The 26350-nt window shown below is 42.3% G+C and overlaps 1 protein-coding gene across 3 annotated transcripts in view; it reads right to left on the bottom strand.

Moving 5' to 3' along the window:
- Window positions 1-26350, bottom strand: part of BEND7 (BEN domain containing 7) — a 71320-nt gene that overhangs the window by 39852 nt on the left and 5118 nt on the right. The window contains exons 1-3 of one of the 3 annotated variants that reach the window (XM_081879187.1): window positions 24425-24472; window positions 23896-23979; window positions 7528-7827 (exon numbers count right to left, since the gene is read on the bottom strand). In XM_081879187.1, coding sequence (XP_081735313.1) covers window positions 7528-7789 — 262 coding nt within the window. In that variant the 5' untranslated portion in view covers window positions 7790-7827; window positions 23896-23979; window positions 24425-24472. Of the gene's footprint in view, window positions 1-7527; window positions 7828-23895; window positions 23980-24424; window positions 24473-26350 lie in introns of those variants that run through there. The other 2 variants (XM_081879185.1, XM_081879186.1) reach the window with 2 other exon arrangements.

Below are 26350 nucleotides of genomic sequence, written 5' to 3'. Positions count from 1 at the left end.
GCTTAGCAAATAAATATTATTTTATGAATTTGTCCCTTTCCTCTTTCAAGTTTTTAATATTCTGATGAATATCATGATAAAATTTTGACAAAGCAAACCTTGGAATAAATTCATGCTCATCTTTTCTGCTACAAATATAATGCATTACTAATGAGGTCTGCAGGTACTGAAGCCCCATTTGAAAACCAAAGGTCTGTTTTCCTACTGAGGCATGGGGGATTTACATTATAATTCCCATTAGCATTGATAGAAATTACCCATGTAAATCTACCCTGTGTACAGTAAGTGGAAAAAAGAGACCACCAATATTTCAAATCAAAAGCACGGCTCTGCTAACTTCATGCATATTTATGCAGATTTTTTTAAAAAAACCAAAAAGCATTTCCATCATTTTTCTTCAAATCAACAAGAGTAAAACAGAACACTTTACAGAATGTTCTTATTCAATGTTCAAAGCATCACCTAAAGAATAAAAGCACTTTTGTCTGTTTACTAAATTTAACAATTTTTAAAAAATTCATTTCTCACTTTTTAAGAAAATTCATTTCTCACTTTTTTTTTTTTACTTGTAGTGACGAATCTTAAGAACCACCTCTTGCTTTGCTCCTCCCTCTATATTATGGAAGGAAGCCAATGTGAATTATTTTGGCCTGCACAGCAGCCCAACAGCAGGAGCAATATATAAAAAAAATCAAGGCTATGTTTTTCTCTCTTCGCAGATGCCTTTCAGACAGAAAAGTCAATATGTGAGTACCACAACTGTATTCCCAATATTCATATGGAAAATATCATAGCAAGCCTAGTAGCACCTTTAAAAACAAAAGAAGCCAAAAGCAGCTGCCAGTTTCTCTGGCTCAACTAACAAAAGCCGTCTCCATGAAACAGATTGCCCACAGCCTGGAACAGGGCTCCTCAAACTTCTTTGGCCTGCTGCTCCCTTTTAAGAAACAAAATTACTCCGTGCCCCCTGGAAATCTACCTTCTTTTAAGTGAACAAACAGAAATATGAATTCTTTTATGTATCTATATTTCTACCTATGTCCTACAACATAGTAAAGAAATATGTTGTTGTAAATAAGACACCTTATTCATTCCACAACAAATGAAACACGTACGAACAGTTTTTAAAAACTAAACGAGGAAGTGGACTAGGCCCTGGCATTATAAACCCATGATGCGGACCAGAGTGAAGCCGGCTGGCTCAGTCCGATACACCCCAGGGATGGAGCTGGTGCCACAGTCCGCCTACCATTGGCCAATGGGAAACACTGGCCTAGAAATTACTGGAACAAGGACCGGTCCTATTGTTGGGCACCATGAGGCAGGAGATTTTTGGTGCTATTAAGAGTGGTCAAGTTGTCAGTAATAAGCTTATTTTTTATAAAGAAGATGCCATCTGCCTTGCATGGAATGGCTTACATAGGTTGTTCTATGTGTTCAGATAGCAACAACAGGACCCAGTTGGATGCACCATTCTCAAGATTACAACCACTGGGCAGAACAGGAACAATCAAAAGCCTTAGTAAAATAAAAATCTGTATGAAGATGAAACATATGCAAAAGCCATATAGTTTTAACTCACGTTTGGTCTTATTTCACACCACTTAGAGACGACTGTGATTAAGTGGTATACAAATTGTTAGAATAAAGTAAATACATAAATAACCCCAGAGATCTCGGATTGCAGTTGTTTATTACCATGGAATAAGTTGTGTAGGTAATACCTAATTCAAGATTGGCACAGAATCATAGAATGGTAGAGTTGGAAGACATCCCAAGGTCATCTAGTCCAAGCCCCTGTAATGCAGGAATCTCAGCTAAAGCATCCCTCCTAGATGGCCATCCAACCTCTGCTTAAAATCCTCCAAGGAAGGTTTCACAGCACACTAACCTGTAGTACTCACTAGAACACATATTGGCTCCTGAAGGGATGTGATATGATTTGCCTTAAGGGACTCTGTCTATGCAAAGGGCCAATTCAGGAATGAATTCAATAACCATAGAATCATAGAATCATAGAAGAGTTGGAAGAGACCACAAGGGCCATCGAGTCCAACCCCCTGCCAAGCAGGAAACACCATCAGAGCACTCCTGACATATGGTTGTGTCAGAGCTGCCTCTAGGTCCCAGCTCACAGAGGACCAACGCCAGGCTGATGTTATGTACAAAAGTCTTTATTGAAGTTTAATTTCCATTTCAAAGCCAGAGCGTGCAGCCCTACGTCTAAACTCTAGATCGGCGAAGTCCCGTCTGAGTCTCCGCCCCTTCCACACCAGTTTAAGATCCTAGCCCTGCTCCACCTCCTGCGCTGCTCTCTTCTCCTCTGGGTCCTCCTGCCCTCTGGGGCATTGCCCTTTCTGGACTCTTCCGACGCTGAGTCGCTTAGCTCCTCCCCCTGCCTCCGGGGTGCTTTAGGACCCGGTTCCCAATCCTCACTCTCTGCTGTCCCGCGCTCCTGTACATTTGAACTTGCTTCTCGCGCCAACCCAGTGACCTTTCTCCTAACCGTTACACTACTTCTATCACTGCTTCCCTCTTCCGTGACACTGGCCGGATCTGACCTCCCTTCCGTTGTCCGACTCTCCGAGGGAGGCGTGGTAGGCTCTGCCTCGTCTCCTCTCCCTGGTGGGGAAAGCACTGGCCCCGATGCCTGGGACTCTTCCCCCCCACTCTGCTCTGGTGGGGAAGCTGGTCCTGATTTCCAACTACTGCTCTGGGAGTCCCTGCTGCCCCCTTGCTCCTGGGGCGTTCCCCTTGGGACCCCCCCCCGCCCCTGGCCACTGGCGCTCCCCTCTGTGAATCTTCCGATTCGCTGGAGAGGCTCATGGAATCCCTCGGACCACTGTCCCCTCCTACGCTCCCTTCGGATTCCTCCCCCTCGCTCTCCATCTCCCATCTTCCCTGTGCCTCAGCGCCTGAGCCCCTGACAGGTTGTCAAGCCTCTGCTTAAAGACCTCCAAAGAAGGAGACTCCACCACACTCCTTGGCAGCAAATTCCACTGTCGAACAGCTCTTACCGTCAGGAAGTTCTTCCTAATATTTAGGTGGAATCTTCTTTCTTGTGGTTTGGATCCATTGCTCCGTGTCCGCTTCTCTGGAGCAGCAGAAAACAACCTTTCTCCCTCCTCTATGTGACATCCTTTCATATATTTGAACATGGCTATCATATCACCCCTTAACCTCCTCTTCTCCAGGCTAAACATGCTCAGCTCCCTTAGCCGTTCCTCATAAGGCATCGTTTCCAGGCCTTGGACCATTTTGGTTGCCCTCCTCTGGACACGTTCCAGTTTGTCAGTGTCCTTCTTGAACTGTGGTGCCCAGAACTGGACACAGTACTCCAGGTGAGGTCTGACCAGAGCAGAATACAGTGGCACTATTACTTCCCTTGATCTAGATGCTATACAGTGGTGCCTCGGAAGACGAAAATAATCCGTTCCGCGAGTCTCTTCGTCTAGCGGTTTTTTCATCTTGCGAAGCATCCCTATTAGCGGCTTAGCGGATTAGCGCTATTAGCGGCTTAGAAAAAGGGGGGGAGGGAAAAAACTCGCAAGACGTTTTCGTCTTGTGAAGCAAGCCCATAGGGAAATTCGTCTTGCGAAGGGCCTCGAAAAACGGAAAACCCTTTCGTCTAGCGGGTTTTTCGTCTTGCGAGGCATTCGTCTTGTGGGGCACCACTGTACTCCTATTGATGCAGCCCAGAATTGCATTGGCTTTTTTAGCTGCCGCGTCACACTGTTGGCTCATGTCAAGTTTGTGGTCAACCAAGACTCCTAGATCCTTTTCACATGTACTGCTCTCAAGCCAGGTGTCACCCATCTTGTATTTGTGCCTCTCATTTTTTTTTTGCCCAAGTGCAATACTTTACATTTCTCCCTGTTAAAATTCATCTTGTTTGTCTTGGCTCAGTTCTCTAATCTGTCAAGGTCGTTTTGAAGTGTGATCCTGTCCTCTGGGGTGTTAGCCACCCCTCCCAGTTTGGTGTCATCTGCAAATTTGATCAGGATGCCCTTGAGTCCATCATCCAAGTCGTTGTTAAAGATGTTGAATAAGACCGGGCCCAAGACAGAACCCTGTGGCACCCCACTAGTCACTCTTCTCCAGGATGAAGAGGAACCATTGATGAGCACCCTTTGGGTTCGGTCAGTCAGCCAGTTACAAATCCACTGAGTGTGGTAGCATAGTCAAGACCGCAAATGGGCAGGGTACAAATAATAAATTATTATTATTATTATTATTATTATTATTATTATTATTATTATTATTATTATTTTACCAGCTTCTTTACAAGAATATCATGGGGCACCTTGTCAAATGCCTTGCTGAAATCAAGGTAGGCTACATCCACTGCATTCCCTTCATCTACCAGGCTTGTAATTCTGTCAAAAAACAAGATCAGGTTAGTCTGACATGACTTATTTTTCAGAAATCCATGCTGACTATTGGTGATCACAGCATTCCTTTCTAGGTGCTCACAGACTGTTTGCTTAATGATCTGCTCCAGAATCTTCCCTGGTATTGATGTCAGACTGACTGGGTGGTAATTATTTGGGTCCTCTCTTTTCCCCTTTCTGAAAACAGGGACAACATTTGCACTCCTCCAGTCTGCCGGGACTTCGCCTGTTCTCCAGGAATTCTCAAAGATGACTGCCAGTGGTTCTGAGATCACATCTGCCAGTTCTTTTAATACTCTTGGATGCAGTTCATCTGGCCCTGGAGACTTGAATACATCTAAACTAGCCAAGTATTCTTGTACTATCTCCTTAGTTATTCTGGGCTGTGTTTCCTCTGCTGAATCATTTGCTCCAAATTCTTCAGGTCGGGCATTGTTTTCTTTATCAGAGAAGACTGTGGCAAAGAAGGCATTGAGGAGTTCAGCCCTTTCTGTGTCCCCTGTTTGCATTTCACCATCTTCTCCTCTGAGTGACCCCACTGTTTCTTTGTTCTTCCTTTTGCTACGAACATACCCATCAAAGCCTTTTTTGTTGCTTTTAACCTCTCTAGCAAGCCTGAGTTCATTCTGTGCTTTAGCTTTTCTGACTTTGTGTCTACACGTGCTGGCTATTTGTTTGAATTCCTCTTTGGTGGTTTCCCCCCTTTTCCATTTTTTGTACACATCCTTTTTTAATCCTAACTCAATTAAAAGTTCTTTAGATAGCCACCCTGGCTTCTTTAGGCACCTTCCATGTTTCCGTCTCATTGGTATTGCCTGAGGTTGTGCTTTTACTATCTCCCTCTTAACAAACTCCCAGCCATCATGAACTCCCTTTCCTTTTAGTATTACTACTACTACTACTACTACTATTATTATTATTATTATTATTATTATTATTATTATTATCTCCCTTCTATTCCTTTATCTTCTCTATCCTGTGAAGACACTTCTGCCCAATAACAGGACTTGCCCAGTCAGTTAAAGCATGCCACAAACACATTTGATCCTTTGTACAGATTCTGCCCCTCAGGTCTCAATTCAAAGACCATAGCATCTCTCTCTCTCTCTTTCTCTCTCTCCAGGAAAGGAGGAATGCTGCACAATAACTGGGTTGCTCTTTGCCCCTGTTCCTGGGTACAGTTTGTGTACTCAGCGCTGGAGAGGAGCAGTTCTCTGTCTTCAGAGGAAAAGGCTCATTAAATGGCAAGTCACTGCCACAGCGGGAGAAGATAGCCTTGCTGGTGCCAGCCACTTTCTTGGACTCAAGTCCCAGTATGAGAGCACCAGCTATCCTGAAGGAATGCATCCGATCCCACACAAAGACAAGAAACAACTGGAAACCTAAACACTTTCAGCACATGGAACTCTTCTCTTGCTCCACCACATTAAGAAAGCAGCCATATGACTGGAAACACAATACAGGCACCCCCCCACACTTACATGTGTTCTGCTTGCATGAAACCGTGTACACAAGCAGTGCTGGGAAACAATTAAACAATTCAATTCAAGCACAGAAATGGTGGGAGAGAGAACCCACCCACGAGGAGACCTTACCTGGAGCCCAAAGAGGATGTCAGTGAGGGCGGAGGAAGCCCCAAAGTGACTGGAGGCACAGCAGGGCTTTGTTTATGCTGCTCAGCTTCCCCGCCTAACAGCTGATATGTGGGGTAGTGCAGCAGCAGCAGCCTCTTTCCCACGTGTCCTTCAGCCTCCTGCTGGTCCCAGGGGTTCAATTCTAGTTGTGGGTATTTTTGGATACAGCAGTTTTGGTATAGATTGGCAAAGAGGGTGTTTAAAGGGTATCCCCACTTTACTTATGCACGTGAGGCCCCAGGATGTAACCCCTGTGTAAATGGGGGCTATATTTGTTCTGCATTTTCCACATTTCTAAGCAAACAAACATAATACAGTTAAGGGAAAAAAAATAGTTGTACTATGCTGTAGTACTATCCTTCCTGTGTTCAATCTGAGCCAATGCACTAACAGAAATGAAACTGAACTTAAAAGGGACAGTATTGTTTCCTCTTCTGCACAACTGAAAATTAATACACTGATATAATAGATGCAAGTGATGAATGTTTGCATCTATTACAAGTGATGAATACATGCAACCAACACTGCAAGCGGAATTATTAATAAGAGAGTCAAAAACAATTAATTTTGTAAGGTGGATTTTGTGGGTGCACATTCACATTTCCCATCTATAATTGCAATAATCAATAAAGACCTCAAAGCCAAGCCAACTTCTTTCTATGATATAAATTAATTTTGACCAAGTAAAAGAAGGCTATATCTAGTTATGAAATGGAAATATTATTACTAAGTGCCAGAAGCAAAACACACCTTCCAATTAATCAACTAAAAGAGTGGTGGTAACCAACAAGCCATACGCCAAGTCCAGCAATGAGAGCATGCCATTCTATGCACATGAAAGCACCTTCTTGTGCATATCATATTTCCCCCTGTAGTCCACTGAACCACGCAGGCAGAAGTGTGGCATGGAGGAGGCAGGCCCCCAATTATGTGCCACAAATGCCTTTACTTGTGCCATAGGTTGGCCATTCATGAACTAAAGAAGGGGTGGGGAACCTGGACTTGATCATTCCAGGCCAGGCTGTCTGGGGCTGATAGGAGTTGGAATTCTCCAGCATCTGGAAGGTCATAGATTCCCTACCTATGGAATAATCTATCATTACGATATAGTGTTTGTAGCCTTAATATAAAATGCATTTTCAGTGTACCTAAAAAACCATTTAAAAGAGGTTTAAGATCAGCTTTGGGTCCAAACATAAAAACCTTAACTTTTTACAGCTGACAATTGTACAACTTTCTCTGAATTTGTATCTGCTTTTTATGCAGAAGGTCCCAGATTCAATCCCTGGAGCCTCTAGCCAGGGCAGGGACAGAACACTGCCTGGAACCCCAGAGAGTTACTGTCAGTCAAGATAGACAATACTGAGATGAGCCAGTATAAGGAAGATTCTTATGTTTCTAACATAATGGCCAAATTATTTTACCCAAGTAACTCAGCACTCATTTTTTAAAGAGAACAAAACAAATAAGAAGTGATTTAAATGTATAAATGTGGATCCTACCATTTGCACCTCCGCTTCTTGCTTGATTTTGGAAGGTTTTGGACCGAGTTCCATATTGCCCTGAATAGTGGCTTATCTGGGGGGATAATTCATTCCAAGTACCACTCTGAGTTGGATGGAGGTTTGCCTGGGTTTCTGCAGGGGGATTCAGACGCTGAGCCCAGGCCAAATCTAAGTCCTGGGGTTCTTCCTTCAGTTTTTCTCCTTCTTTGCCAACTCTCTGATATATTCTTCCAGTGCTGTCATTCAGTAATCTTCTCATCCCTGTAATTTGTTTTTTAATTTCCCGGCTTTCATCTCCTAGAGAAAACAGAGACACAGTTATCACAGTAAATTAGCAAAAATGGTAATGATACATGATACATATTACTACGTTTCAGAGGACTTTGAGGATGTCTACTTTCTGAAATGCATGCCGATTGGCATTGCACACACACATATGTATGCAGACAACTATTTTGTTGCCATGCATACTATGCAGATGTGATACTAAATACATGATCACCTACAACGTAGAGAGTATATGTTTGAGTCTGCATAAGAGTTAAAAAATATATGCACAGAACCATTTAAGTTAGTTCAAATTATCAAGTACAGTGGTACCTCGGGTTAAGAACTTAATTTGTTCTGGAAGTCTGTTCTTAACCTGAAACTGTTCTTAACCTGAAGGACCACTTTAGCTAATGGGGCCTCCTGCTGCCGCTGCGCCGCCAGAGCACGATTTCTGTTCTCATCCTGAAGCAAAGTTCTTAACCCGAGGTACTATTTCTGGGTTAGCGGAGTCTGTAACCTGAAGTGTATGTAACCCGAGGTACCACTGTATTGCTTCAATGCCACAGCTGTTGGGATGTACAGTAAGTGATAATAAAACAGTTTAATAAAACCTGCTTAAAATGTCATAGTTCATAAAAAGTAGTTTATTCTCATTACAAGAAACAAATGTAAATCACCTTTCTGGAGAGTCATTAAGGCTACTGCAAATGTAACAAAGTGGAGTAAGAAGAACAGAGCCACAGGAGCCACACACTCTCCAAAATTGTGGGGCATTCAAGGGTTTTAATCAGGGTTACCAAGTCAGATATAACACTGAACCTGGGCACAGGATTTATGAACATGTGGGGAAACAGTAGGCTCGTCCTTTAACACCACTTAATTTTACAACTGTACTGGCCCTTGGAAGTACCAGCAAAACACAGAGGACTAAAACCAATCCCTTCTACTCACCTACTGTGAAATCAAAGAGAGGTTTGCACTGAGCCTGGCCTAGACTCTGAAAGAGTTACTTGTTTGCACAATTAACCGCTTACTGATTTACTGTATCAAGCTTGAGAACTTAGCCCCTCATAGGATCAATCCATAGCAGCGAGTTGTTAGTTCAAAGGAATTTTATAATGATGGAGAAGATGGAATAATAACAAAATTAATAATAAAAGAAAATGTTACATTTTATTTAATACCTGCCTATTTAATATCCACAGACTAACGTATAGCCAGTCTCTGATGCATAGCAATTCAGAATGTGAAAAGGAAAAATATATATGAAAAATGCCACTGTTTCTAATGACAACCCTGCACATTTAAAAACAATTATGTACTCGGCATCATCTGAGTATTAATTTTATTTATGACTGTGCTTATTTCACACTGAATGTGTGCATGTTTGGAGCAGAATGTTGCCATTTTGCCCACTGAGGCATGCAAATACATTTCATTAGCAGTAGGAAAAGTCTGTAGCAAACCCATCAAGCATTTTAAGCATGAGTGGAAATGGATATTGAAAACAGACCGCATTCACATAAGATGAATTTTCTACACTGAAGTCACTTCCTTGCAGGACACATGCATTTTTCTCCACATACTTGGACTAAGCAAACAAAATGCCGAAAGTCTAAGCTTCTGCTTTCACAGCTTTTTCACAGTGGCTGGTCAGCCTCCGGAACCTGATAGAAGTGCTGGGGAAGATCTAGGGAGAAGAGAGTCTACTGTGATCTGCAGAAATCCACCATCATAAGCAGCATAAACACTGTTGAAGCAGAAATGAGCAGCCCTTCTGAGTCATATCTGGACCCTTTAATATATTGTACTCCCTTTATTAATCTGCCCCCGTTACAATACTCTTTTTGCGGAGAGTACTGAACATGGATGGAGCTCTTAGCTAGATTGGACTCTATGGGGCTTTCCCTGGAAGATTCTGTGTGGGTGACAACAATAATACTCAGAATCTGTATAGCTCTTTCAACTATTCAAAGCACTTCACATACACTGTCTTCTGCAACAACCCTGTAAGGTAGGTCAGTAGTGTTATACCTATATTACCAATGTGCCTGAGGATGAGAGACAATGGCTTGCCTAAGGCCACCTAGGGCGTTCATAGCTGAGGCAAGAACACCAGGGACTTCCTAGATGGTAGCTCAGTTTCTTAGTGACTACGCTACACCGGCATGGGGCTGGAGGAGGTCTGCTCCTGGCAAATGAAACTGTGGCTTTGAGCTACATACTTGATGGCTCTGCCCTCTATTTGTGGCTGTTATTGATTTGTTGTTTATTGTATTTTAATGTTTGTTGTGCGCTGCCCTAAACATTTTATTGGAAAGGTTATATACTTTAAAACCTGCATCTGGAGGCTGATCTGGTATTAATGAGGGCAAACAAGCTCAAGTTTAATGCAGATTAGATGTGGAGGCGCTGTTTGTTGAGATTTCTGCTCATCTGGGTGAAGGTATGTATACAACCCATTTTGATTAGACAAATTCATGGAGCAGAGGGCTGTCAGTAACTACTAGCCACAATGGCTATGCTCTACCTCCAAAGCTGGAGACACAGCAATGCTTCCGAACACCAGTTGTTGGAAACCACAGGAAGGGAGAGTGTTCTTGTGCTCTTATCTGCTCACTGGTTTCCCACAAGCATGTGGTTGGCCACTGTGAGAAGAGGATGCTGGACTAGATGGCCCATTGGCTGGATCCAGCTTGCTATTTTCATGTCCTTATCTGCTTAGGAAGGGCAGAATAGTTATATTATCATAATCAGCATCACCACTGAACTAATGTGTGTTGTGCACAGCCCTTATGCAAACCTATACAGTGGTGCCTCGCAAGAAGAAATTAATTTGTTCCGCGAGTCTCTTCGTCTTGCGGTTTTTTCGTCTTGCGAAGCACCCCTATTAGCGGATTAGCGCTATTAGCGGCTTAGAAAAAGGGGGGGAAAGGGAAAAAACTCGCAAGACTCGCAAGACGTTTTCATCTTGCGAAGCAAGCCCATAGGGAAATTCGTCTTGCGAAGCGCCTCGAAAAACGGAAAACCCTTTCGTCTAGCGAGTTTTTCATCTTGCGAGGCATTCGTCTTGCGGGGCACCACTGTATATGTCTGTCTATACAGGTTGAATATCATCTCAATGGTCAATTACACTGCCCATCTTAACTGGATTTGGCTTCAGTTTTAGTTGCCTCTAGCACTATTTAGATTAGAACATTCACTACTTTGCCTGTTGTAAATGAAAAGAAGAAATATGGTTGGGGGTCATCAGCAAACTCTGTATGACCATTTCCAATGCTTGCATGTAGATGTTAAATAGCATGGGAGATAAAAATGAACTCTGTAGAACTGTAAATAAAATGGATGTGAAAGTGTTGGGCAAAAATCCCCCCACCTTTGCCCTCTGGAACTAACTCATGAGAGAGGAGTAGCAACCAGAGCACAGTATCTCCAACTCCCATCCATGCCAGGCTATCCAGAAGGATAACACAGTCCATGGTACTGAAAGCAGTTGAGAGCTCAAAGATAATAAAAAGGGTCACAATCCCTCTATCTCTCTGGCAAATGTCATCAACCAGTACAACCAAGGAAGTCTCAGTCCTAAAAACATTGTTATCTAGGAATGTCCTGAAATGTGGTGCCTCTGCACCCTTTTAGATGCTTTGGCCAAGATTACCAATGTCCAATAGTTGGACAAATCTGAAAGGTCCTAGGAAGAGTTGTCCAACAACTTCCTTCAAGGCAGCATGGGCCATCCCCTCTCACAAGGTGGCATTAACCTCCCCTTTAGCTAGATGTTATCAGCCAAGGTGGCCAAGGGTCAAGCACACTAAAGGTAGGTCAAACCTTTCCAAGCACTATGTCACCCTCAGGCTGCAATAATTAAAAATGAGCTAAGCAATTGCAGCAAAATGGTGCTAAAAGAACTTCTGGTATTTGTACTGTTGTCAACCAGAAGTACAAGTCAAAGCAGAAGACAATGATTTTTACCTGGAAAATGCTTGGCAAATAATTAACAGTGGGCTGTACCAGGAGTTCCAATTCATCTCCCAGTTATCCAAATGTGTGAGCCTACTCAGTTACCTGGGAAAAGGCTCAACTGGATGACACTGAGCAAACACTGTGTCAGAGAAGACTTCTATTCTCCATCAGCCTTCAAATGGGTCTAGTACAGGGGTGTCAAACTCAAATTCATCGGGGGCCGCATCAGCAGTTTGGTCACCCTCAAAGGGCCGGTTGTATCGGCCTAAAATATTTGAGCAGGCTGAGACCCCCGAAGTTGATGGGCTTTGAAATTTAAATGGGGTGTGTGTGGCATGTGATAAATTATGTGAAGTTCGAGCTGGTCTTTGACCAGTAATAAATTATGATGATGGTGATGTGAGGTGGGGCCTACCTGCCCCCCCCCCAATATTTTATTCAGGCTGACACCCCTGTTATGAAAGATTACTAAAGTCTGCCCCTGTGGTGATGTATCATAACATTGTGCAGGCCCAGTCTGAGGGCACTGCGTCTTGTGGCTGGGGCTTGTCTGCGCTTTCTCTTCCTTCTCCGCCTGTTGCTGCCTCCTCCCTGTGCCAGGCGCAGGTGGTGGTGGGGAGATGTGCCCGTTGCACCCCAGTTTCTGACGGGAGCCAATGCTGCTTGCTCCTCCCTCTGCTTTGCAACACTGCAATATATTGCTACCGTATCACAACATCACTATCACAATGTTGAAAAGTTGGTATCGTCTGCTTTTAGGGGCTGAGGGGCTTACTCAGCAGGGACAGGGGCACTCCTAGGAATTTATTGGATTTCAAATTCCTGGATTTCAAATCCCATTGAGGGGGGGCAGGGGCGGACTTTGGTAATATGGCAACCACCCTGAGTGAGGACAAAATTTGGTGCCCCCCCAATAGAATAAATAGGCATCATTATCATTATTTTGTGCTCCCTTGGCTCGGGGCGGGTGAGGTGCCCGCACGGCCCCAAATCTGGTGCTGGTGGAGGAAGCACATTTCCACGACGGGCTGAGCTGCCCCTGTGGATCCTGCTGCCTGAGGCAGCTGCCTCCCCTTGCCCTCCGTGGCAAGCCGAGGCTGAGGGGGACGTTCGCTTGCCCAGGCGCCGGGCTCCCGTCCACTTGCTCCGGCGCGCCCGCTGCAGCCTTGCTGCCAGCAGCCGTTGGGGAAGCCGGCCGGCCGGGCTCCGGGGCTCGGTGGAGCCCGCCGGCAGAGGGCGGCGCTGCGCCTCGCCTGGGCGTGGAAGCCCTGCTGGCACGTTGTTTCCCATGCCGCCCGTCCGCATCGCGCTCCCGTCTCCATCTTGGCTTGCTCCCTCCCGTCCTCCGCCTCCACGCCTCGCTTGCCAGACTTGCATCCCTGCCCGGCGGCGCAGCGGAGGCCGAGCATGGCGCCAGCAGCGGCTGGTGGGGCGCGCGAAGGAGCATCCGGCCGGGCAGCTCCGTTCCGCTTGCTGCTGCTGCTTGCGCTGGGCGCCTCCTGGGCGGCACGCCCGCCGGAGCGGCTGCCATAGACGCGGCAGCCCGCGGGATGAGGCGGGCAGCCTGCGGGGTCGCGCCAGCGCGGCCTCTCTGCTCACCACCTCCTTCGTGCTGAAAGGCGACACGGCGCACAACCAGGCGATGGTGCACTGGACGGGCGAGAACAGCAGTGAGAACGGCGGCTACACGGGCCACATGACGAGGTCTCGCGGGCTGGATTCGGCCCGCGGGCCTTGTGTTTGACACCCGTGGTCTAGTCAGATTCATTCTGCATCTTCTTCCACTTGCATTCAAGTTGTCTTTGCAACTGTTTCATCACCACAAGCTCCCCAGAATACCAAGGGTCAGATCAATACAATATTATGTATAGTAGCAATTGTGTCTGTTAAGAGAGTCACTTCAGCATTCCACAGATCAAAGAGAGCACAGCAGAACTGCCAGCCCTTTTGGCTGGAAAGTATAGTGGTGGAACTATAAGGAAACCACCTTGCTCCATCAGTTTCCAAAGGCAAACCAATCTAAATGGGCTCCTATCCCTACAAGGAATCAGAAGCACCAACAGCTTAAACCACCTGCGGGTATAGGGCAGTATGCAAATTGAATAAATAAATAAAAATAAATTAAATAAACAGCTTAAACTCAGTGGCCTATGCTGGTAAAATCTTTCTTACAGAGCTCCATAGGAGAGCTGGTGAAATAGACCAAACTAATGTACAAACTAATGTACAGAACATGTTTTAACACTGTGAAGTAGTGCCTAGTATTGTAAGGTAGTTCCCAACACATCTGGTAACACCTTTGTCAGGGAACCCTCCCATGCACTATTTACTCTGACAGGTAAATGCTTCCTTGTATCTATTATTCAGCAAGAAGAGCCTTATTTCCAAAATGTCACCTTAAGCAGAACAGAACTACAATACAATTCAGTGCCAGAACAACGGTTTTGCATGCACCAGGCCCCAGGTTTAATCTCCAGCATCTCCTGAGTCAGCTGGGGAAAACTTCTGCCTGAAGACCTGGAAAGCCACTGCCAGTCAGTGTAGGCAATACTGAGCTAAATGGACCAATGACTTGACTCAGTCTAATGGACCAATGGGCTGACTCCTATGTTCCTTCCAATGAGTGTTCTGTGTAGTTAGAATCATTGCTCTATTTATTTCTCATTAGAGGAACTGAACATGGTTACTCTGACCCTGATTAATTTTGTTGATCTTTCCCTATTTTGGAGAAGTGTACTGTATAATTGGATACCAGTGTTGTCTTCTCTTCCACCAAGGATATCAGAACATTGCTGATCTCCTTGAATAATATTTGCAGGCCAGTTCATAGCATTTCAAGGCCTGAAGATGTTCAACATGCACATAAGCCTCAATACAGGCTTCCTTCCACAAGTAGGAAATTTAGCAATAAAAAACACAATATTCATCTTTTTAATAGTATCATTGACACAGCAATTTACCAATAATTAAGTCAAAAGAAATAAATAAAAATTAAAAAATTGTCCCATAGCACCTTAGAGTGTCCCATAGCACCTTAGAGTGAAGAATATGAAAGCTTATACCCACAACAAACTTAGTTGGTTTCTAAGGTGCTACGGGACAATTTTTTGATTTTTATTTATTTCTTTCAACTGCATCAGACCAACATGGCTACCTACCTGAACCAATAATTAAGGACAGTGAACTTTTTTACATTGGGGTCCGCATGATATGCCTACTACATACAGTGGTACCTCGGGTTAAGTACTTAATTTGTTCTGGAGGTCCGTTCTTAACCTGAAACTGTTCTTAACCTGAAGCACCACTTTAGCTAATGCGGCCTCCTGCTGCAGCCACGCCGCCAGAGCACTATTTCTGTTCTCATCCTGAAGCAAAGTTCTTAACCTGAAGCACTATTTCTGGGTTAGCGGAGTCTGTAACCTGAAGCGTATGTAACCTGAGGTACCACTGTAATTTGGAATTTGGCCCCAAGATTTCAGAAAATAGTGTTTGTTTGACCCAACACTTACATAAGCAATTGTAGCTATTAAAAGAGAAGATGAAAGTAAATTTAATAATATGGACTGCTAATTTTTTTCTGACTGACTATGGTTAAAAATATTGTTTTGAGGACAATGTGCTTTGAGGGTACACATCCTATACCCATTTACTTGGGAGTAAACCTCACTGTATGAGGGACGCGGGTGGTGCTGTGGTCTAAACCACTGAGCCCCTTGGGCTTGCCAATCAGAAGGTCGGCGGTTCGAATCCCCATGATGGGGTGAGCTCCCTTTGCTTGGTCCCAGCTCCTGCCAACCTCGCAGTTCGAAAGCACGCCAAAACAAAGTGCAAGTAGATAAATAGGTACCGCTCCAGCGGGAAGGTAAATGGCGTTTCCGTGCGCTGCTCTGGTTTCAGTGTTCTGTTGCGCCAGAAGCGGCTTAGTCATGCTGGCCACATGACCTGAAAAACTGTCTGCGGACAATGCCGGCTCCCTCGGCCTGTAAAGTGAGATGAGCGCCGCAACCCCAAAGTCATTCGCGACTGGACTTATTTTTTTATTTTTTTAAAAAAGATATTTATTTTGGTTTTATATAATAAAACAGATATTACAATCAAACAAAACAAAAAAGAAATACAGTAAAAAACAACATAATCCAACAGAGATAAAAAAACACAGTATAAAAACATATGACAGAAAGAATAAGAAAGAACAAAGAATAAAGACAAATTAGTTTTTAAATTCTTATCTTTATAACCCTCTTTCCTGACTTCCTCATGTCTCCCTTTCCTGCATTCCCCTTTACACAATCAAATTTAGCAGCTCCTTACCCTCTTTCAAATCTTAATCAATATTATACATTCCAACCTATTATGGCTTCTATTTTCCCTTTCTTTTTAAATATATTTTTGCATGTTCTTTATAACTTAATCCCTTATATCATTTTATTTAATTTCGACATGATATTACTCTGGCCTTTACACCCTTTTCTTTTAAAACATTCTTGCATTTTTCTTTTTACCATGTCACTAATGCCATGTTATCTTTATATCCAACATCATTTTAACATTCAAACATTTTACAATGTTTTTGTAAGTATTCTTTGAACTTCTTCCATTCCTCTTCCGCCGACTCTTCTCCCAGGTCTCGGATTCTGCCAGTCATTTCTGCCAACTCCATATAGTCCATCACTTGCATCCTCCATTCTTCCAGGGTGGGCAAATCTTGTGTCTTCCAGTACTTTGCGGTGAGTATTCTTGCTGCGGTTGTTGCATACATAAAGAATGTTCTATCTTTCTTTGGCACCAATTGGCCGACAATGCCCAAAAGGAAGGCCTCTGGTTTCTTAGGAAAGGTAAGCTTAAATACCTTTTTTAGTTCATTATAGATCATTTCCCAGAAGGCCTTAATCCTTGGGCATGTCCACCAAAGGTGAAAGAATGTTCTCTCAGTTTCTTTACATTTCCAGCATTTGTTATCAGGCAGGTGATAAATTTTTGCAAGCTTGACTGGGGTCATGTACCACCTATAGATCATTTTCATAATATTCTCTCTTAAGGCATTACATGCCGTAAACTTCATATCAGTGGTCCACAACTTTTCCCAGTCAGCAAACATAATGTTATGACCAGTGTCCTGTGCCCATTTAATCATAGCTGATTTGACTGTTTCATCCTGAGTATTCCATTTTAGCAGCAAGTTGTACATTCTCGAAAGTATCTTAGTTTTAGGTTCTAACAATTCTGTTTCTAATTTCGATTTTTCCACCTGGAAGCCTATTTTTTTATCCAAGTTAAAGGCCTCTCTAATTTGATAATAGTGTAACCAATCTCGCACTTTATCTTTTAGTTTCTCAAAACTCTGCAATCTCAATGTGTCTCGATCTTGTTCTAGTATCTCCCAATATTTCGGCCATTTGGCCTCCATATTGAGTTTTGTCAAAGCCTTAGCCTCCATAGGTGATAACCACCTTGGGGTCTTGTTTTCCAATAGGTCTTTATATCTTGTCCAGACATTAAACACAGCTTTCCTGACAATATGGTTTTTGAATGCTCAATTAGCTTTTACCTTGTCGTACCACAAATATGCATGTCACCCAAAAGCATTATTGAACCCTTCCAAGTCCAAGATGTCAGTGTTCTCAAGAAGTAGCCAATCTTTCAACCAGCAGAATGCTGCTGATTCATAGTACAACTTCATGTCTGGCAGGGCAAACCCCCCTCTTTCTTTAGCATCAGTCAATATTTTAAATTTTATTCTGGGCTTTTTGCCCTGCCAGACAAATTTAGAGATATCTCTTTGCCACCTCTTGAAACAATCCATCTTGTCCACAATCTGTAAAGTTTGGAACAAAAACAACATTTTTGGCAATACATTCATCTTTATAGCCCAACAAGGAAAGCTTCAATTTTGACCAAATTTCTAAATCTTTCTTGACTTCTATCCAGCATTTCTCATAGTTATCTTTAAATAAATTCAAATTTTTAGCCGTCATGTTAATCCCTAGGTATTTCACTTTCTTAACCACAGTTAAGTCTGTCTCCTTCTGAAACCTTTCTTTTTCCATTATTGTCAATTTTTTCTCTAAAACCTTAGTTTTTTGTTTGTTCAGTTTAAATCCTGCCACATGACCAAATTCTTGAATCAATTCTAACACCCTTTTCGTACTAGATTCTGGCTCCTGTAATGTCAACACCAAGTCATCTGCGAAAGCCTTAAGTTTATATTGTTTGACTCCGACCTTAATTCCTTGGATCAACTGGTCCCTTCTAATCATGTTCAAAAGCACCTCCAGGACCGAAATAAATAACAATGGAGAGATAGGGAATCCCTGTCGTGTTCCTTTTTCTATTCTGAACTCTTCTGACACCACATTATTAATTTTGCTTTTTGTTCTGAGCAGATTGCTTCTATACCATTTTCAAACCCCCGTCCCACTCCCATTCCCTTAAGATTTTTCTTCATAAAATTCCAAGAAATATTGTCAAAGGCCTTCTCCGCATCGATAAAAATTAAAACTGCTTTTGTATTAATATTCGTTTGCAATAACTCCAAAATGTCAATAATGTTCCTTGTATTATCAGAAAGATGTCTGCCTGGGAGAAAGCCTGCCTGATCTTTATGTATCACTTCATTTAAAACTCTTTTTAGTCTGTTGGCTAAAATATCTGCAAAGATTTTGTAATCCACATTTAAAAGGGATATGGGACGGTAGTTTTTGAGTTGTGTCTTTTCAAATTCAGATTTTGGTATTAATGTGATGAAAGCTTCTTTCCACGACTCCGGCGCCTTCTTTCCCTCCAGAATCTCGTTGCACACCTCCTTTAATGGTTGAATTAAATAGTCTTTCAAAGTCTTGTAATACTTGGAGGTTAATCCATCCGGTCCTGGAGATTTGCCTAATTGCATATTTTGAATGGCACCTTCAATCTCCTGTTCTGTTATTTTATGGTTCAATATTGTCTTATTTTCCTGAGATATTTTTTGTAATCCATTAATTCTTAAAAGTTGGTCTATCTCAGTCTCATTCTGTGGCCCCTGAGTGTAAAGTTGTTTGAAGTATCTCTGGAAGCACTTTCTGATCGCCACAGGATTCTGGATGTTTTTTCCTTCCACCTCAAGATTTGTAACCATGTTCAGCTTCTGTCTTTTTTTCAACTGCCACGCTAGCAGTTTCCCACATTTATTTGCTGATTCAAAAGTCTTTTGTCTCATTTGTTTAATTTTCCACTCAATTTCCTGATTTGTCAATTTCAAATATTGTACTTGGTATAATTTAATTTCTCTCAGAATCTCCTATGACTTTGGTTTTGATCTTAATTTTTTCTCTCCTCCTTTTATTTTCTCCAAAATTTTATCTTTTTTCTCATTTTGGGTTCTCTTTTTTATAGCATTCTGTTGTATCAGAAACCCCCTCATGACCGCTTTACTTGCATCCCAGATTACTCTTTTTTCCACTGTAGTTTTCAAATTTACTTCAAAATAATCTCTCAAGGTCTTTTGGGCCTTCTTAACAATCTCTTGATCTCTTAATAGGGTGTCATTCATCTTCCATCTGAAGGAACCAGTTAATGTTAACTTCATTTCCATCTTCACAGCGTTATGGTCGGAGCAGGTTTTGGGGAAGATTCCCACCTTTCTAGTCTTTGGTGCCAGTCCTCTAGTTATCCATATTTGGTCAATTCTAGTCCAGGTCATTTTGGCTTCAGAGAAGAAAGTCCCTTCTCTCCCTAAGGGATTTTTTGTTCTCCAAATGTCAATCAAGTCCATATTGTCAGTTAGGTCAAAAAAGGTTTTAGGTAGTCTGCCATCTTTTGTCATGTTTTGTCTTTGTGCCTTGTCCATATTTGTGGATACCACCCCATTCATATCGCCCATCATGATAATATTGTTGTAGTCCATATAATCCAACATTGTCTCATGCAACTTCTTGTAAAATTCCAACTTCCCCTCATTTGGTGCATAAATTCCTAAAATCAAAAATTTTTCTCCTTGTATTTGAATTTCAATTGCCACAATTCTTCCTTTCTCGTCTTTAAAAAGGAATTTTGGTAATAGGCTCTCTTTTGCGTAGATAACAACTCCTCTCTTCTTCACTCTGTCAGATGAAATAAATTCTTGGCCTAACCTCTTATTGATTAAAACCTTCCGATGGAGCCTAATCACATGCGTTTCCTGTAAACAAATTATGTCTAATTGTTCCTTTTTTAATATGTGAAAGATCTTCTTCCTTTTCTGGGGGGAGTTACAGCCGTGAATGTTCCAACTTAATAGTTGCAGAGTCATGTTGCAGTATATCTATTTTCCTCCTACTGCTCCCAAAAGTTCTTCTCCTTTTGGCGGTGGTGTCACTTTCTCCTGCACGTCAAGACCCAAAGGTGTAAGTAACGGTCTCAGAGGATCAAATCCTGAGGCTCCTGGTTCTTTTTCAGTCCCTTTCTGAAGGTCTTTTCCATAGTCACTCAAAAATTTTTCCTTGTCTTCAACTGTTTTGATTTTAACTTTTTTCCCTCTATAGTTAAAAGATAGTCCCTGGGGGAACTCCCATCTAAAGATGATTCAGTTGCTTCTCAGTAGTTTTACCAAGTCTCCATAGTTGGATCTGAGCTCCAGAAGATGTTTTGGGATATCCTTGTAGACTTCCACTCTAAAATCCTGAATCTCAAGAGTCTTTTGAAAGTGTGCACCCAGAATCTTGTTTCTTTCTTCTTTCGTTCTGAGGGAGATCAGGCAATCTCTTGACCTGACCTTCCTCCCTCCCTTTCCAAGTCTGAATGCACTTATAATTTTAAAGTCTTTATCCTCTTCCAAAGGCCAAAATTTTGAAAACTCTTTTGTCAGAAACTCAATTAAGTCCTCCTTTTCAAGCTCTGGAACTGACCTCAATCTCAAATTATTTTCCCTAGATTTTAGTTCAATCATAGACAGATATGCCTGGTGTTCGCCAATCTGTTTGCGCATGGGTTTGATTTCCTCTTGCACGGCCTCTACTTTCTGTTTGGCCTCCTCAGCTGTTTGACGGTTTACTGTAGTGGCTTCCAATAACTTCCCAATAGATTCTGCATTTGACTTAACTTGCTGAGTCAAATTGTTGACACTAGCTGTGTTTTGGTCAAGTTTAGATGATTGGTCCGCCACTTGCTTACTTAGGCCATCTAATTTTTCAAAAATTTTATCTAGCACTGTAGTAAAGTCTCCTCTTGTGGCCATTCCTTCAAGCCTTGTTTGTTCTAAATCTTCCTCTTGTGCCACAGGAATAGCAGGAACAGATGACCTGCGCAGCTGTGAGATTATGCTAGTCTGTTGTGTTTTGGCTTTACTTGATCTTGTCCTCCCTCTCATTCCACTGCTGTCTATGCGTCAAGGTCAGTCACACGGTTTGCAGTTCCCATGGAAATCCCCAAGTCCAAAGATGGAAAAATACCCCCAGTCTTTACACCACTTCAATCTTCCACTAGAGGGACACAATGTTTATCTCAAAAGTCACAATTTATACAGTCTCAAATTTACAAAATGTCCCTTCAAATTTATAACAGTTGCAAATGTCCAGCAGACCTAACAGATCCTCTACTTTGCAGAGTTAATCCTAAAAAGTTACAATGTCTCCAAAAAGCGTGAGTTGCAGTTTGACAGTTCCTGCAGCCTGACAGCTCTAGTAGCCTGGCAGCCCGATCTCCAGGGGTTCAGTAAATTAAAATATTTATAAATCCACACGAGAAGAGGGAAAGCCAAATTCTTCCTCCTCCACCTTAAAATAAGGTGAGGTTCTGTGTCCGATGTTCAGATAGCAATCTTTCAAAGCATAGTTCTAGGCAAAAGTAAATTAATCGTCGTTGCTTTAAACTTTAAACAGAGCCGGGAGACGGACTTCCTGGTTGCATCTCCCGTTTCAGTGTCCAAATTAAGCTTCTTTTTTAAAGATACAAATTTCTTAAGCTTCACCTACTCACGGTGGTCGTTTCTTAGCCAAATTGTCCCAGAAAAAAGGTCAGCGCTCACCGGCAGCAGCTTTGCGGCTTCACTCCAGGGAAAGAGCGATCGACTCTCAGCACCGCGCCAACCCCGTCACCTTCCGGAGCCCCTTACGGGGTTCCTATCCAGTTTCAGGGGGCGCTAAAGGTGCCCGCTGAGTCCCACGGCCACAGGCTTCTTCTGCCTGTGGTTTTCCGACACGGGTCTCCGCTTCGCCGTAGCGGACGACCCGTTTAGACGGAGCTCCCTCTTCGCGGTTAGAAGAGGGCAGCCATTGCCGTTCACGCCGCCTCCGGAAGTCCATTCGCGACTGGACTTAACTGTCAGGAGTCCTTTACCTTTTTACCTTTTTAAACCTCATCGCACTTTATAGGATTTACTTCCAAATAAACATGTATAGAATTTCACGATCATTTACACTATATAGCCCTTCCCTACTGCAAGCCCACTTCACTCATTTTATTCTGGCAAAATGAAGTTATTGGTCTACCAAAATCTAATTCATCAAAATAAAAATGTAGTAAAACACACAGACACCTGGACTACAGCATATTTCAGTCCCACTTTATATCAGCCATAAACATCTCTGCTTTCTGGACCTCTTCAAAATAAATTCACATTGAAGACTGCACACAGTGTAGCATTCAGTTTTATGAAACTATAAAGTTCTTCATTGTTAATTACACAGATAAATGTCTCATCACACATTTGGTTACCAGGATTGCATAATTAGTTTTCTACATTAACCTTTCAAAAGCAGAATCTCAATTGCAAGTTTAAAACCATTGTAAAAATTGTTTACAACAGACCTATGTTTCCCTGTGCTTCTGGAAAGCAATGCATTCCACAGAAGGCAGAGGAAAGCAATATAAGCATGATGACTCTTAAGAACTTTTAGCAATGGAGGGAAGTTGATAGCTCTATGGAGTCTTTTTTGGGAGACAAAAATCTGAAACCCATTAAATAAAGTAAAATAAATTCACACCTTACCATGCTATGCCAAAATAACCCTTAACACTATGGACAAAGCCAAAGGCCTACCACAAGCGACATAAAAAAAGATGCTTCAAATGTTAAAACCACAAACAGAGAACAGAACCAATGCACCTTTGTGGGTTTGCATAACAGATTCAGAAATGTTTATCTACCCCCATATCTTACCATGCCGCTGATGTCACAGTACGAGAGTCTCTGGTGACAGTCACACTTTCTCCAACACAGCCATTTTACCAGGCCCAGCAGGGGACTTTGTGAGGCCACTGCACAGCACAACATTGGAGGGAAGTAGCTCATGTGTAATAAGAGTAGCTGTTGCCCCACTTGAAGGATCCGTGTGGCAGCAATGAATGAAATTAAATAATTCTGTTTACAGCAGTGAGGCACTGAATTCTGCAGTGTCTGATTCTTCTGCATAGGAGAACTTAAGCACTTTTATGGTTAACTGTTTAAAATCTTTGGCATTAAGCAATAAATATGTTTTATAAGATGGATCAAGAGCAGCTAGGATTCTTCTGCATTACAGCAGGTATGAGCACTTGAACTATAGGGGGTCAGAATCATAGTAGGGGCAGTCATGACAGTTATGAGCAATTCACTGATAAAGTCCTATCAAGCTTCAGTTAGGAAGACAATAATATTTCATTATTTTCTTTACACATTTTGGACAGCTGATTTAATTTAATTTGGCTGTGGTTAAGATAAGTGCCATGTCTGCAGAGGTGAAGGGACATTATATTAAGACAACACATTAATCCCACCCATGGCCAAAGCAAAACCAAACAAATAGTGGCTTCCTGGAAATTGAATTTCTGTTATCCAGATGTCAAAGATGTAATGCCCCAATTACACAAACTATTGCCAGTGAAGCATGCCAGCAAATATGCAATGTAAATGGGTTGAGCACAGAGCTGCAAACTACATAGTCAGCATCTTGTTCTCTGGGTGAGTGATAATTAGCATTGTGGGTAGACACTAATAAACATTTATGTCTCAAATTACAGCATTTTTAGCAAATGTTAATAAAAGATATGCTGGCAATTGGCAAAATAGAAAGACATTTCAAAAGAACATCCTATAAAACAATGGCAAGTACTTCCTATAGGCATGCAGTAATTATCACCCACCCACATGCTTGGTGCCACAAATGTGCCATTTAGAAATTAATCAACGTGAGAACATACCTAAATAAAATTGTTGCGCTTCTTTGGCCTCCCCATTAACATCATTACTATAGTCAGGGATCTTGTATGCCTCATGGTGATAATCTGGAATTAAAAATAGGGAGATGAATTAGAATTCAAGTGATCTGGGGGAAAAAATGAACACTGAATACGATGTTACAATTTTGTCTCATAATCTCCCAATGTATCTGCTTTTTTATTCCATGCACATCTGATCAGTCAATGAAAACGTGCTCTGTGTCAGCCCTCCCTAAAAACAAATAAAGCCCTCTGCTTTTGCTGAAGGCACTTAACCAAAATATTTTCCATATTTCAGCAAACAGCTATGTCTGGGGGTTCACTTGTGGTGTTCATTTTCAAAAAAAATGAATATAGCAGACACCAACTATCTGGAGTGTTGTCTTTTGCTGTGTCTTTCAGAATGCATGGGAGATTTTGACAGAAATGAAAAGTGTGCCATCCTTACAGACAAATAGAAATTTGTAAGTCTTGCCTGATGACAAAATTAGTGGGAAGCTCAATGAATAACCTTTTAGCTCTTTGGCCTTTTATCTGGGAAGGTTGCCAATGAATTCTAACGGGAACAGATCAGGCTCTACGAATGGAAATTAATAAAAAATTTCAAATAAAACTGAATACATACAATGAATGTGGAAGCTCCCTTTTTATCACAACTACATAGTGAATAAGTAATAATACCTATGCAGGCACAAACAGGTAGGTATATGCAAGCAGAAAAAAGGAATTATGGCAGGCATTTATAGGAAGACTATATTCCTGGCTTTTGTTTCTGACCCTACTGCTAGCATACTCTGTCCTTAGGCTTGCAGTTGACAGATTAAATATTCAGAAATAAGGAATCTTCAGTAACAGTGGAGTCTGGTATAAGGAATATCCATTACATCCAATGGAAGTGTGATCTAATGTCAGAACAAAACTAGTTTATTGACTATCTCCTCTATGCAAAAATATCAGAGAAATCAAATGATGGGTCCCTAATCCCTGCTCTCATCAGCAAAGGTTAGTGGTGACTGGGATAGTTCAGACAGTAGAGCATGAGACTCTTTAATCTCAGGGTCATGGGTTCAAGCCCCCCCCCCCATTGAGACTAGATGACCTGACCCTTGTAGTCCCTTTCAACCCTACAATTCTATCATTCTATGACTGAGTTTGCCTTGAGTGACTACTCAAGATGTTTACTTATGGAGGAGACACCACCTTTTGCATGTTTGTTCTTCTCTCTGCTATAGAGCAGGAGGTTCACAAACTTCATTGCACTGAGTCTCTTCAAAGTAAGAAAACAACTAGACAGATGGTTCTTCTAGCAGGGCTCACACTTGTCCTTAGTTCAGAGGCCAGCAATCAAAAAATGATTGAGGGTGTTAGTCTGCATGAACTCACAGAATGCTTTGAAGTCTCTGCGAGACAGACCCCTAGGGAATAAAAGGGTTACACAAAAGAGCTATCGTCCTCATAGGAGTGATCACAAACACAAGGGATAAGGCATTACAAATCTAGCACATTACATTAAATTATTGGCACTTAGCCTGCTGGCCCAAGCAAGACAAGCAGTCTTGGGCCAACCCAGGCCCATCTAAAACTTTAAAAACCATTGCTGTAAACCAAGGGAGGGTCACGGGAGAGAAGGGGGTCTAAAGGTGAACAATGACACCCTAAGATAAAAAAGGCCACAGCAGAAATAGAGAATATGAGCAACATAAGGGTAAGACAAAGAGTGGTATACCCTGAGTTCAAATCCTACTTCAGCAATCTATTCACCTGGGGGTGGGTGCTTTAGGCAAGACACTACCTGCCAACCTCAGCCTTTCATCCATGGCAATAAGAATATTGCCTGCCTTGCAGGGATGTTGTAAGAGTCTAGGAGAAAGACTACATAAACTCCAGCTCTTATTAAGTTCTTATTCCTAGTAAAATTAATTCTGGACATGTTTACTGAGAAGTCAGTCCCACTGCCTTCAAAGGAAATGATTTCCAAGTGAAAATGCAAAAACTGACAGCCTAACTCATTTTTACAGCCTAATCCTAAGCACATTTTTGCAACAGGATTTATGTAGTCTTAGGGAAGTGTTATGCACAAAAGGAGATGTATATATTTAAAGATCCCAGGGTCCCTGGAATTGATGGTTTCTTCTGTTCCCTGCCTGAAATAACCATGCTGTTATTCTTTAGTATCAAAATGCCCGTCATTAGGGTGCCACAGGCATGCACAGAGGTGGGGAGCTGCACTGCAAGGGCCACTAAGGGATGAGTACCTGCTTATGCTATTCCCGCCACTGAGGGCTGAGTCACCAGTGTCAGTGACCCCAAAGCCAGGATTTTACATTTCCTTATTACAAACTCATGCAAACCACTCAGCTTATGTGAAAGAAAATCAACAGATGCACTTGAGGACACCACCATGGTAGTGGTAAACCTGCCCTTCGCTGATGGGAGT

The sequence above is a fragment of the Podarcis erhardii genome (genome assembly GCF_964252035.2).
Source record: "Podarcis erhardii genome assembly, chromosome: 10".
In the NCBI taxonomy this organism is placed as follows: domain Eukaryota; kingdom Metazoa; phylum Chordata; class Lepidosauria; order Squamata; family Lacertidae; genus Podarcis; species Podarcis erhardii.
Note: the sequence above shows the minus strand (reverse complement) of the source record. Positions and strands in the feature narration are given on the sequence as shown.